The following is a 12,151-nucleotide window of genomic DNA, read 5'->3' as shown; positions in this document are numbered from 1 at the left end:
TAACCTCTCGGACTTTAGTCAAAACACCGTTTGACAAGGACTCTAACCTCTAGGTTTTTTCAGACTTTAGTCAAAACGCCGTTTGACATGTACTCTAACCTCTCGGACTTTAGTCAAAACACCGTTTGACAAGGACTCTAACCTCTAGGTTTTTTCAGACTTTAGTCAAAACACCGTTTGACAAGGACTCTAACCTCTAGGTTTTTTCAGACTTTAGTCAAAACGCCATTTGACAAGGACTCTAACCTTTCGGAAACAGTGAGAAAGAGAAATAAAAAGAAATTAATAAATAGATAAAAAAAGATAAAAACATTATAAAAACATTATAAAAACAAAGATAATAAGTAAAGATAAAAACATTAAAAACATCAAAGACATCAAAACCCACACTCTGATCCTAATTTAGCCATAAGGAACTCTAAACAGGTGGGTTTTAAGTTGAGATTTAAAGGCACCCAGTGTTTCAGCTGTTTTACAGTTTTCTGGAAGTTTGTTCCAAATTTGTGGTGCATAGAAACTGAATGCTGCTTCTCCTCGTAATGCATATCAATCAACATTTATTTTATTTTTTTCTGTTTTTACATTTTATTGTCTGTTTAAAATAAATAAATAAATAAATAAATAAATAAATAAATATTAATTACTCTATCATAAGACGACGTATTAGGATTATTATACATAAAAAAGAAGACAAAATTTCTGCCAAAAAAATCTCTAAAATTTTCTAGAAAAAAAACTTGGAAATTTCTGAGTTTGAAAATTTGCTACAATAAAAGAGACATTTCGTGATAAAACATGGAAATTTCTGAATTTCAAAAGTCAAAATTGTAAACTTTTGAAGCTTTTCAAATTTTGTTTCTTAAAAATTTCTGGGATTGAGCTAAACTTTTATGACTTTTAAGCCAATTTTCAACTTTTCAAATTCACTATTTTCCTTTTTTTCAAGAAAATTTCTCAGATTAATGTAAAAAAATGTTCTCCTCTTTCTTCTATCTTCAACAGACTTAATACACCATAACACTAATAAGCCTTTCATTATTTTCTACGTTTTTATATAAAATTTTTTTTTTTTAATTTGGCAGGATCCGTCCTCCATAGCACATACCAGTTTTGTCTAATTATAGCTCTGTTAGCAGTTTTCCAAATTTGTGCAAAGGTGGACAGGAAAGAGTAGAATTTCAACACATTTTTACTCAAGTAAAAGTAATAGGTAGCTGTTCAAGAAATTCCTCAAGAGTAAAAACATATTTGGTAAAAATATCAAATTTTTACCCCCCCAAAATTTGATGGGTAACTGATCAAATTATCAATCATTTAATATTCACATATTACATAACCAGACAGATCAAAATATAAAGTGAAAATGATGGTATTTTTAAGGAAGAATATTACAATAATTCATAAGTAACAAAAATAACAAAATCAAGCAATAGAAAAATGTCCCAATCAGTATTTTTTTCAATAAAAAACTTATGAAACTTTAACAAAAGTGCAGGTATATGTCTGTGTCTGGTGAATATTTTGTTGAAACATGTTTGTTTTTCATTCAGTTAAGTTACTCACATTGAGTACCCAGAAATTTTACACGAGTAGCGATACTTCATAACAAAATTACTCAAGTAAAAGTAAAAATTACAGCGTAGTAAAAATACTCTTAAAATTACATTTAAAAAAGTTATTAAAATTGTAATGGAGTAAATGTCACAACTCTGATTTTGTGAGGCTTATAAAGCAGAAAGTCGACCAACAGACTCAAAGTGAAGAAGCTTGTCAATAATTAGAGGATTAATTTATATTTAAAACACCTGAAACGTGAAGGGATGTTTGTTTACGCTGACGGAGGTTTTGACTGGAAAATGAGCAGCGGTGAGGCAGGAGGAGAGGGAGGAGTAGGAAAACGGGCTCAGTCACTTCCGCACCATGTGAGCAGCACCGGGGCTGAAGAATACTTTGTCCCGAATGGACCCCGCATCCTCCGGGATTGAGGAGCGCTAACCCGGTGATCTCCAGCGGGGGACCTATCGGCTGAAAACCCGCGCCCAGAGACCGGATCCATGGCTGGCGACGTGGCCGTGTCTCTGTCTGTGCTTGCGGTGGTGGTACTGCTGAGCGACGTGACCCGCAGGCTGATGGTGCGGGGCCTCGCGAACACCGGGCTCTCACCGTACGCGGTGGAGCTCGTGTCGACCTTCCAGCTCTGCTGCTGCACGCAGGAGCTGAAGCTGCTCTCCGAGTCTGGCGGCATCCCGCCTCAGCTCGCGCTCACCTTGACGTATGTGACGTCAGTGGCTCACGGGCTCACCTTCCGAGGGGCAGTGGGTAACCCCTGCGGTGCGCTTGAGCACGCGTACCGCGCGAGGTTATCGGGTGGGTGCGCAGTGCGGCGGATCGCGTGCCAGTTCGCCGCGGCGGTGGCGGCGCGCGCGGCCGTGCCGGTGATCTGGGGTATGGGGATGTCGGGACTCCACAGCCGCCATAAGCTGCTGGGGTTCCGGTGTGTCAGCGCGATCCACGCATCTCTCCCGCAGGCTGCTGCGGTGGAGCTGATGTGCGCCTTCGCTGTTCAGACTGTCATCACGCAAACGCAATCTGTGGAGGAGAAATACCGCGTGCACGCAGTAGCTGCTGCCATAACAACAGCGGTTTATGCAGGTGGGTTGGATTGGTTTTTTTAATCCGCTGTCAATTATGGAGAGCCGTTTGTGAAAAATTAACAGCAATAATTTTATTTATTTAAAATTTGGGGGTATTTATTTTTCAAAGTCACATTTTCATCATATTATTCACACATTTACAGATGTCAGAGTTCCTAACTAAATATTTAGTTCAAAATAGAAAAATTATTTTACTAAATATTTAGTGTTCAAATTAAATATTTTGTTTAAGTCTTAGCTAAATATTTAGTTTTCAAACTAAACTAAATATTCAGTTTGGAAAATAGGTATTTTGTTTGAAAATTAAATGTTTTAGTATGGGAATTTAATGTTTATTTTGGAACCTAAATATTTAGTTAGAAAGCTAAATATTTAGTTCCTAACTATTTAAGTAATAAAAAATATCAGTATGAGTATTAGTATCAGCAATGCAGACCCTGTATTCTGGAGGACCAAAACTGACATAATAAAAAATAGAAGTATATTTTTTATTATGTCAGTTTTGGTCCTCCGTATATTACTGGTTCTGAATAAATTGGTGCATAACTTAATAAATTCTCCTTGATAAGTGTGTTTGTATTTTAGGCGGTGGTGTGACTGGAGCCGTGTTTAACCCGGCGCTGGCCTTTTCCACACAGTTCCCCTGCAGTGGGAACTCATTCCTGGAGTACTGCTTTGTGTACTGGTTGGGTCCACTTCTGGGTAAGACCAACTGGCAAACCAGTCTGAAACTTCACCAGCTAAGGTCACATTTTTAGATCAGTCATTAATTATATGTGTTATATTTTTGTGCATTTGTGTCCTTTTTTCAGCATAAAAGACTCCAAATTGTTCTATTTCTTAATCTATTTTTTGCTTTATAACTAGTCAGACTGGGCTTAACACTGTTAATATTTGAAAAAATAAGCCTTAGAAGTACAGCAAACTGTGTGATTATCAGCCCTAAGTTCACTTTTGCTTTTCAAAAGCAAATAACAATTTAAGCCAAATGTAAACATTTTAACCAAGTCATTTCTTTATCAGAACCACATTATTTCAGATTAACATATAAAATTATTCAGCTGAATCTTTGCAGTGGTAAAGAAATTAAAATCAGCTTTGTGTCCCTGCCTGCTTACAACCAAAGTGCTGACATAAATCTTATAAGCTGATTAAATATTAGATTCTCAAGACTCATTTGTATGTTGCATACAGTATCAAAATGACTAAATACATATTACATGTAGACATGTAAGACATATTTGTCTTTGTATCCAACTCTTTTTACTCTGTTTACTTTATTTTTACCTTCTTTCTTCCTGTTGTCTCAGGTATGATGAGCTCAGTGCTTCTCTTTGATAAACTCACGACTGCATTTTCCCGAAAATCGTCCCCTCTTCACCTCCCGCAGCGGACCAAGAAGCAGGCATGAGCGCTGCAGGGCTGCATGTTTACCCAGAGCACATCAGGTGTAAATATTAACAGTTAACATCTAAGTTTCTGCTGAGCTGCTTTTTCTAAATATTTCAATTTGTGAGACTTTTAATGTAAATTAGACTAGATATGACATCTGAAGCACAACTGAAATACAAAATCCTATATGTAAGTCATTTGTTTACTTTAGCATTCAGTAGAGGCATTTGATTTTTGCAAACTTATCAACACTTTCAGATTGATAAACTCAATCTGAGAAAGTGTTGATAAAATTTGACCAGTTCGTTGGATTTTTAAAAAAAATCCAACCACATTTTACCATCTTTAGCTCATTAAACCACACAAATGTAGCTAAAATATTAAAATCTATTGCAACAGTTTTATATTTACATTTGGATAAAAGAATGTGTAGATAGTATAATACAACATCTTACTTCTGTGTAATATTTTAAGCAAATTGTTTAACAGAGGAAACGGAACCAGTGTTATTCATGTTTTAATGTGATATTAAAGCTGTACTGTAACTGAATCTTCTGCACAACATGTCCTCTACTTTTTGCACAAATGTAACTGGTGCCTTTGGATTCCAGTAAAAACGATAGTATTAATAAAATTGTTAAAACTGTGCAGTTTGTTTTTATATACATATTGGACAGATTCAGTGGTTGGTGACACAGCATTAGGCCCGGTATAGAGGGGAAAGGTGATGACAATTCTGAACAGTTCGTTCAGCTGCCACAAACAATTGTGGCAGTGGCTATGCTGCTGAGAAAAGTTATAAAATCAGGTTTTCAAAAACAAAATAGAGAGAGGGAGAGAGAGAGAAAAAGGCAGGAGTGTTAATTTATAACTCAGTTTTTCTCCGAGAGGTGAGTGGACTGTGTGAGATTATCAACCATTTAGCAGTTAGCTTAGCTACAGACTGCTGTTTCCCTCCATTTCACTAGCATTTAATGAATTAAGGAAAAAAAATTACCAACATATTCATATATTTAACTTGTCCCTTGTACCTTTCACCACACTTAACAGATGAGACAGCAGCAGCTCTGACCCGTCCTCTCCTAAGTGAAAATAAAGCTGCAGCATTTTATATAAATATTTTTTAAAACTGTCATTATGTTGTGACAGTATGGCATGAGAGGTAATCTGTGAAAAATCTATTTCCTCTGCTTTCTCCCAGTGCTAGGAACAGCCAGTCAGTGGCAGGAGTTTTAGTGCTGTCAATCACAATCTCATGTGGTGCTGCTCATCCCTCCTCCCCCTCGATTTGTGCCATGCTACAGCTAGCATAGCACAGAGCTGTGCAGATTCAAACTGTGATTGCTCAGTGTAGTTAGCATAGCTACCAATGACGACAGATTAACGGTTTCTTGTAATGGTAAGTTGTTTCTCCATCATTAGCACATTTAGCAGTGAGTGAATGAGGCTAATTGACAGCGCTTAGAGCGTCCTACTAGTTCTGATTGGTTGTTTTGGTCAGAACAGTGAAGTACTTTAATAGTAATTCAGGAAGGAGATAGAGGAGATTGATTGTTTTCATAGATTATCGCTCATAACAAACTGCTACGACATTGTGACAGCTTCAACAAATATGGAAATCAATTTTAAGAGCAGATGCAAGCCCTTAAAATTGTGACGCATTTTATGGGTCTAATAGACTAAAAAAATTGTAATAGCAGCTGCGCAGGGGGGGGGGCCACGATTCCTGGCGGCGCCCCTGCTGCATCCGACAGCATTTAACATTTATAAGGGCTTCGAGCTGATGAGTAGCTAATTGTAAGTTAATTTTTTTAGTCGTATAAAAATCTGACTTAGTTCTTTTATTAATTAAATGCACTACAATAGAATAAACTAGAATACTCTTTCCTAACTAGCTCTCATAAGAGTTGCTATAGAGTTGCTATGGCAACAATAAACAAGCTACAGGCTTATAGCCCCCACATACTCGGGCGTCCTGTGCGCATTCCATGAACCGCTACTGTCCGCGGATGGTTGGATCTTCATACTCGAGAGAACTGTTTACCTAAAATTCTCTCGTAACAAATTTCTTTATTTCACACAATCCTAGTGAAAACTAGCAAGTTTGATTAACTATTTGGGCGCCGAGCTGTTTCTTCTCCATCTGGGAAGCCTTAACCGATGCATCAGCGCATGCGTCAAGCCCACAGACCAAACCCGGGTCAGTGCGCGTATTGGTTTCACCAAGTCACGTGACGGATAGAGGAACAGCCATCATCTCATTCAGGAAGGAGGCAAAACTGGGGCGCTTGTACCATCCAGTGACATATGGAAGTGGCAGCATCATGTTGTGGGAATCCATTTAATTTCACCCATAAGCTAGTCTGATTAAGCAAAACCTCAGACAACAAATCAAACTCAGAACAAAAGATACAAAATTATTTTATTGATTATTTCTTACAAAGACATCTAGGGAGGAAAAACAAATCTAGTAAATTAACTGTTAGGTACAAAACAAAATGTTTTCATAGAGTCAACAGGATTTGAGTACTTTCTCCAACAGTTCATCAGCAGCTCCTTGCATCACAGCAGCTTGATGACCTAACCATAAAAATGCATCAACATGCTGCAAACTGAGCTTCAACACGAGACATGAGATGATGCAAGACGGACCACTAACAACATAAAGCTCCTGCAACAGGAAGAGTTTGGGGCAGAGCAGAACCAACGGAAATAAGTGCTGCCATCTTCTTCTCTGATCCCACTGGTGCTTCGTTTGGACACGACTTCGACCTGCAGGGAGAGTCGAACATATGCTTGACAACAGCAGCGTTTGTTCTATTTATATTTTGTCATTGCCTTTTCTTAACATTTGGTTTTATTGTTTGGGAGTGCAAGATCAGAGCTAGTCGGTGGTAAATTTATAAATTATCAATGAGTGAGCCTTTAGATCCCTTCAGTTTGAAGTTATTTCAGTACAGGAAGCAAGATGAACAAGGCCTGAAACGAACAATTAGTAGGTTATTCTGACAAGTAATTGATTATTCTCATAATTAGTCTGATGATTATCAAACAGTTATTCTGACAAGATGCTTAATCTTGTCAGTTATTCTGCTAGGTTATTTATTTATTTATTTATTTTTACAGAATGTGAACCAGGTAAAGCTAAAGCGATGCCACTTGAGGATTTCTGGGTAGAAAACATTTTCAGACAAAGAAGGTTTTCATCCTAAAAGCAAAATGTATTTGTTTGTACAGTTTTGGCTTAATTACAGCTCTGACTGTGTTGTTCTTCCAGCAAATGGCTTTTTTTAAGAGTCTGCATATTCCAGTTAACGATTAATCGGTTACTAAATTACTTGATGATCATTTTAATAATTGATAAATCACCAATTATTTGATCAATGATTGACGCTCTAGAAGAAGCTGAATCTGTTTAAACCCTGATGTTTGTTAGAATCCAGAAATGTGACTCATCACTGCAGTTGTTGAAACCTTCAAAAGGAACCAACTCTGGAAAACATTAAGACACGATTCTATGCATATTTTCATAAATATCTGATTAAATAAGAAAAGTTTGTCAAATATGAAAAACGTTTAAAAATACACATTCAAATACACATTTATTCTAAATAAATAGAAAGAATTGTCCTTACTAGTGCTCAACATCTGCATCCTCAAACTGACCGGCCTCCATCGCTGCAGCATCCACCTCCATCCCTTCTGTAACAAAACAGATTGAAATATTTTTTTATGCACAGAGTCTCTTGAACAGTATTCACTCTGTCAGTGCACTCTGGTAAGAGACTAGTAGCACCAATTGGCTGGACCTCTATTGAATTATGCATTTTTATTAAAAGGATAAGTTACTAAATCCATGAGAAAAACTGTTTTGTTGCATCTATTCTGTCTTTTCTGACGCTTTGAATCATCTGAAAACTTTACAAAAAAAAAAAAAAATCTTGCATTGCAGCCCAGAGAGCAGCTTTCAGGATGGAGTCTCATTATTCTGTTAAGGATTTGAATTAATGTGCGTTATAACATCATTGCATTTCTCTTTGGGATCAATTAAATAGTTTTTAATGTAAATTAACCATTTTAACCTCTCAATTTGCATCACATTTTTTATAAATGAGGATTTGATTCCTGAGAAAAAGCTTGAATGCTCTTTCTAGGTAATTTCTGATGTCACAAATTTAAACCGTTTTCTACCCTTTTGTTTTTCTTTTTTGTGTTTCTGTCCTACTTAAATAATTTAATTTTTCATATTGTATTTAGGATTATAGACACAGTTACTGGAAAAACATCCTTTGTGTCGATTTATCTTCTTGATGTGGTTTCACTAAGTTGAGTAACTGCCCTCTTGCTGCACGTATTTGTGTTAGAAATTAAAATTTCACATTTTTCTCTATTATCAGAAACAAAACATTTGCAAATAATAATGCCATTTATTCAGTTGCTCAATAAAATAAGTTTAATTTCTAATAGATTTATTTGCACTGTAATGTTTTAAACAGGAGAGAATAAAATAAAAACAGCATCAGCTCCACTCAAACCTTCAAACTCGTCTTTTGTTTCTTCAGTTCTGACTCCGGCCATGTGGTACTGCTGGCTGACGGACTGGGCCAGCATCCCCTCCAGCCTCTCCAGCGTGGCCTGGCCCTCCTGCGTGAGCGCCGACAAACCTTCGTCACATGTGTAGAAGGTCGGGATGTCGGCATGGCCGTGCTCTGAGCGCATGAACACACATGGAGAATCAATCTATCCTGGATCAAGAGTTGTTTTAGCAGGTTTTGGGTTTTTATAAAGCTATGATCAGACATATTGATTTTAGCCTCTAAGAATTTTAATATGTGCATTTGAATATTTTTCTTCCTGAATTATTGACTTCAGGACCAGAGGCAACGTCACACTGTGTGTGAGAGAGCAGTCGGTGTAATAAAGGCTTTATGAAATGAGTACATTTTACATTTTAAGATGTTTTTAACTTTATTTAATAGAGACTATAGCATTTAACACAAGCAGCATTAGTAAAACTGCAGTTTGTTCATATTTCTTAAAGCAGGGGTCTCTAACCTGTGGCCCTTTGGACAATTTAAAATGGCTCTTAATCCCTTTGACTAAAATTATAAATAGCCAACTAATGTTTTAAAATGCAGATATAATAAAAAAATGCAGTTTTATGGAATTAATTCCTCTTTTGCCATTGAAAATCTGCATTTACAGCAAAAACAAAATCCTACCAAGTTTTTCTGGAACCTTTAAACTGATCTTAGACCGTTATTTCAACATTTAAAAATTTTAACGTTGTGTTATTGTGTGATAAACTTTACACATCTTACCTGCCTCTGCAAAAAAACAGTCCATGGAGAGATGAAAAACAACCAGAAATGGTGGAGAGTTAGTGTTATTTATGTAATTCAGGGATAATTATGATGAGCTACTGGACAAAACAGCAGTTCAAGAATCACTTTGAAAGAAAAATACAACAATATCAGAATATTATAGTCAAAAATACTAACTATATAAACATACTGATTCAATAACTCTGACTTTTTGAAGAAAAACAAGTTAACAATTCCTTCTTGGTGAAAAATACTAAAAAATATTTGCAAGTTAAACACACAAATGAAGAAAATAAAGCTTTTAATTCCTGCTTCCAAGGACCCAGACTTTAGTGGAATCTTTTCTTTTATGGCTATTACATTTTTACACCGTTTAAAATGGACGGTCGCAACAGTAATATTCACTTTCATGTTTGAAATATTAAACAAAAACAGAGGATCAGGTGAGGTACCTGGCAAAAATGCATTGAATGAATGTGGGAATCATGCTACATCAAAGCAAATTGTGCACAGTTGTCCCTTGGTCAATTTAATTCCAGCTGCTGAGACAATAACCTCTGAATTAGGAGGCAAGAATATGAAAATATGGACCGATGCAAATATTGCTGTTATTACTGTTAATAGTGACACAATAAACTTTAAAAGACCTAAAGAAAGGCTGATTGAGAGCTCTTTAAAAGGGGACCTACTCTGCAAAATTCACGTTTTGTGCGTTTTTATACTTCCATTTGGATCTCTGCTGTTTTTAGACACAGCCCAAGCGATTAAAAGAAAGAAAACACAACGTAATGTTTTTAATCAGTTTCACCTTGGGGATCTTTAACGTATATTCTATTCTATTTTTGGTGTCTGGAAAATGAGCCATTTCAAAAACCTTCGGAATGTTGAGTCACATTGTGCCGTTACCTAGCAACCCCAACCAGCCTAACCCGTTACCTAGCAACCCAGTCACAATAGGTCTCCTTTAATTATTACAAGAAAGTCTGGAACCTTGGAAGTAAAACATTAAAATCACAGGTCAGTTTTGCGCTGTGTTGTAGATTTTTTTTCCTCACCAGCTTCTTCCACATCGTACTCCTCTCCCTCAAAGTCATTATCAGAGTCTTCATCGTCCGGGTCGGGATGAAGGGCCTGGCATTCACACATGGCTGAAAACATGGACTCCACTGCATGGAAAAGATCATACCATCAAACCTGATGCATCACTGAGGCAGCACTACTCCACAACTGTCACTTACTTCAAACACAAAACAGTTTTTTTTCGTTTAAAACAAGAAAAAAAAAGAAGAAAATAAGGATGCATAGATGTAAAAGTAAAAAAAAAAAGGAAAAACAGTGGGTGCTTTATAATGTTTGTTTTTTTTAAGCAGGATGACTCTTGATGATTATAATATTGATGATCTAAGTTTTTGTCAGATCAATGCATTGATATCTTATCCTTTCATAAAACCATTACAAAAAAAGTACACCCTCCTTCAATATAGAGGAGTTGTGTCCAAACTTTTTGTCCCACAGGCCAGAAAGAAAAAGTTGAAAGTACTCTGGGCGGCCATTTTTCCATTGTGTAAAGCAGGGTATACTGCACCTGACAACAGGTAATACATCTGATAAAATATCCAATATGTAGAATATTCACTGAACTCCAATCCAGAACCGCACAGCATTCTGAGAGACGTACACAGAGCAAAGACTTTAACTGCTCAACCGCTAACGGCTAAAGCTAAAGCTTAGTTCACACAGCACCATTTTTCCCTTCCGACAATCTTAGAACTTTGGTTACCTAGCAACTCACTAATTCTTTGGTTACCTAGCAACAACCTGTTAAGTAACTTGCACAGCAGCAGTTTAAGGTTTTGCCACCATGCCTCATAACTGCTTAAAAATAAAAAGCAATGGCGTGGGGTGAAAACTGGATAAAACAGGAAAGCTCACGCCACCAGTTTGGCAGCATTTCAGATATTTAAAACAAAAAAATAATCAATAACTATCAATATCAAAACAATATAAGCTGAAAGTCAATTCCCACATTGTGGTCACTCACATGACGTCTTGTCAGTCGGCACAAACCGAATCTCTGTGATCATCCCTTCATCATCGTCATCATCCCCGTCGCTGCTGCCGCCGCTGTCATTGCCGTCATCACCAGCTCCTTTCTCGGCCATTTCCGCCTCATTCTCACCTGTGAACATCAAACCAGTGACTCAAAACATTTTCTCAGAAGGTGACAGAAACATTCACTATTATAAAAACAGGTATTTCAAACAAACTTCCCCCTTACCGCTGAGCTTTCCGTTCACCATGACGTACAGGTGTTCCTGGGGGTAAGCACTCACGTCCCTGGAGATGGCATGGAGACCGATGGAGGGGTACTCCAAAGAGAAACCCAAACCTGATCCATCAAACCACGACAAGCGCCTGACAGAAAAAAACAAACAAAAAATACACAATGTACAGGTGTGGGTTTGTGCAAAACTCCTCAATCACTCAATCAAGTTTATTTTGAATAGCACATTTCAGCAACAAGGCAGTTCAAAATGTTTTATTTACATCATAACACAAAAATGAAAAGTCACAGAAGACACAGTAAACAACTGAAACATTACATTTTGTCAAGTGCCATCGCTACACATCCTGATATTTTAATATATGTTTGTACAATTTTCAACCATTTGAGATAAGTTCTCAAACTTTTCCAGCACCACACTTTGGAGATAAATACAATACAAACCACAAAAGACTATTTCAATTCACTTAATGCTGGACAATAAATCTATATATATA

General features: G+C 36.9%; 2 protein-coding genes across 5 annotated transcripts in view; one reads left to right on the top strand and one right to left on the bottom strand.

Annotated features, from left to right (window-relative positions):
* Positions 1–1,678: 1,678 nt before the first annotated feature.
* On the top strand, positions 1,679–4,692 carry aqp11 (aquaporin 11). Its single transcript, XM_007552357.2, has 3 exons — positions 1,679–2,652; positions 3,240–3,356; positions 3,965–4,692. Exons 1-3 carry the CDS (start codon positions 2,055–2,057, stop codon positions 4,063–4,065), a joined length of 816 nt encoding a protein of 271 aa, XP_007552419.1. The 5' UTR covers positions 1,679–2,054; the 3' UTR covers positions 4,066–4,692.
* A 2,081-nt stretch (positions 4,693–6,773) lies between these two features.
* The window catches only part of clns1a (chloride channel, nucleotide-sensitive, 1A), a 6,246-nt gene continuing 868 nt past the window's right edge, over positions 6,774–12,151 (bottom strand). The window contains exons 2-8 of one of the 4 annotated variants that reach the window (XM_007552354.2): positions 11,649–11,785; positions 11,412–11,549; positions 10,426–10,536; positions 9,368–9,373; positions 8,582–8,755; positions 7,682–7,748; positions 6,774–6,818 (exon numbers count right to left, since the gene is read on the bottom strand). In XM_007552354.2, coding sequence (XP_007552416.1) covers position 6,818; positions 7,682–7,748; positions 8,582–8,755; positions 9,368–9,373; positions 10,426–10,536; positions 11,412–11,549; positions 11,649–11,785 — 634 coding nt within the window. In that variant the 3' untranslated portion in view covers positions 6,774–6,817. Of the gene's footprint in view, positions 6,819–7,680; positions 7,749–8,581; positions 8,756–9,367; positions 9,374–10,425; positions 10,537–11,411; positions 11,550–11,648; positions 11,786–12,151 lie in introns of those variants that run through there. The other 3 variants (XM_016671736.1, XM_007552355.2, XM_016671737.1) reach the window with 3 other exon arrangements.

The sequence above is a fragment of the Poecilia formosa genome, unplaced genomic scaffold, assembly GCF_000485575.1.
Source record: "Poecilia formosa unplaced genomic scaffold, Poecilia_formosa-5.1.2 Scaffold48, whole genome shotgun sequence".
NCBI lineage: Eukaryota > Metazoa > Chordata > Actinopteri > Cyprinodontiformes > Poeciliidae > Poecilia > Poecilia formosa.
The sequence above is the reverse complement of the archived record's forward strand: the minus strand, read 5'-3'. Positions and strand labels throughout refer to the sequence as shown.

Excerpts from the sequence above, each read along its gene's own strand:
- aqp11 (XM_007552357.2), top strand. The coding sequence starts at position 2,055 with ATGGCTGGCGACGTGGCCGTGTCTCTGTCTGTGCTTGCGGTGGTGGTA. Across the intron at positions 2,653-3,239 it reads AACAACAGCGGTTTATGCAG|GCGGTGGTGTGACTGGAGCC; the intron begins GTGGGTTGGATT and ends TTTGTATTTTAG. Across the intron at positions 3,357-3,964 it reads CTGGTTGGGTCCACTTCTGG|GTATGATGAGCTCAGTGCTT; the intron begins GTAAGACCAACT and ends CTGTTGTCTCAG.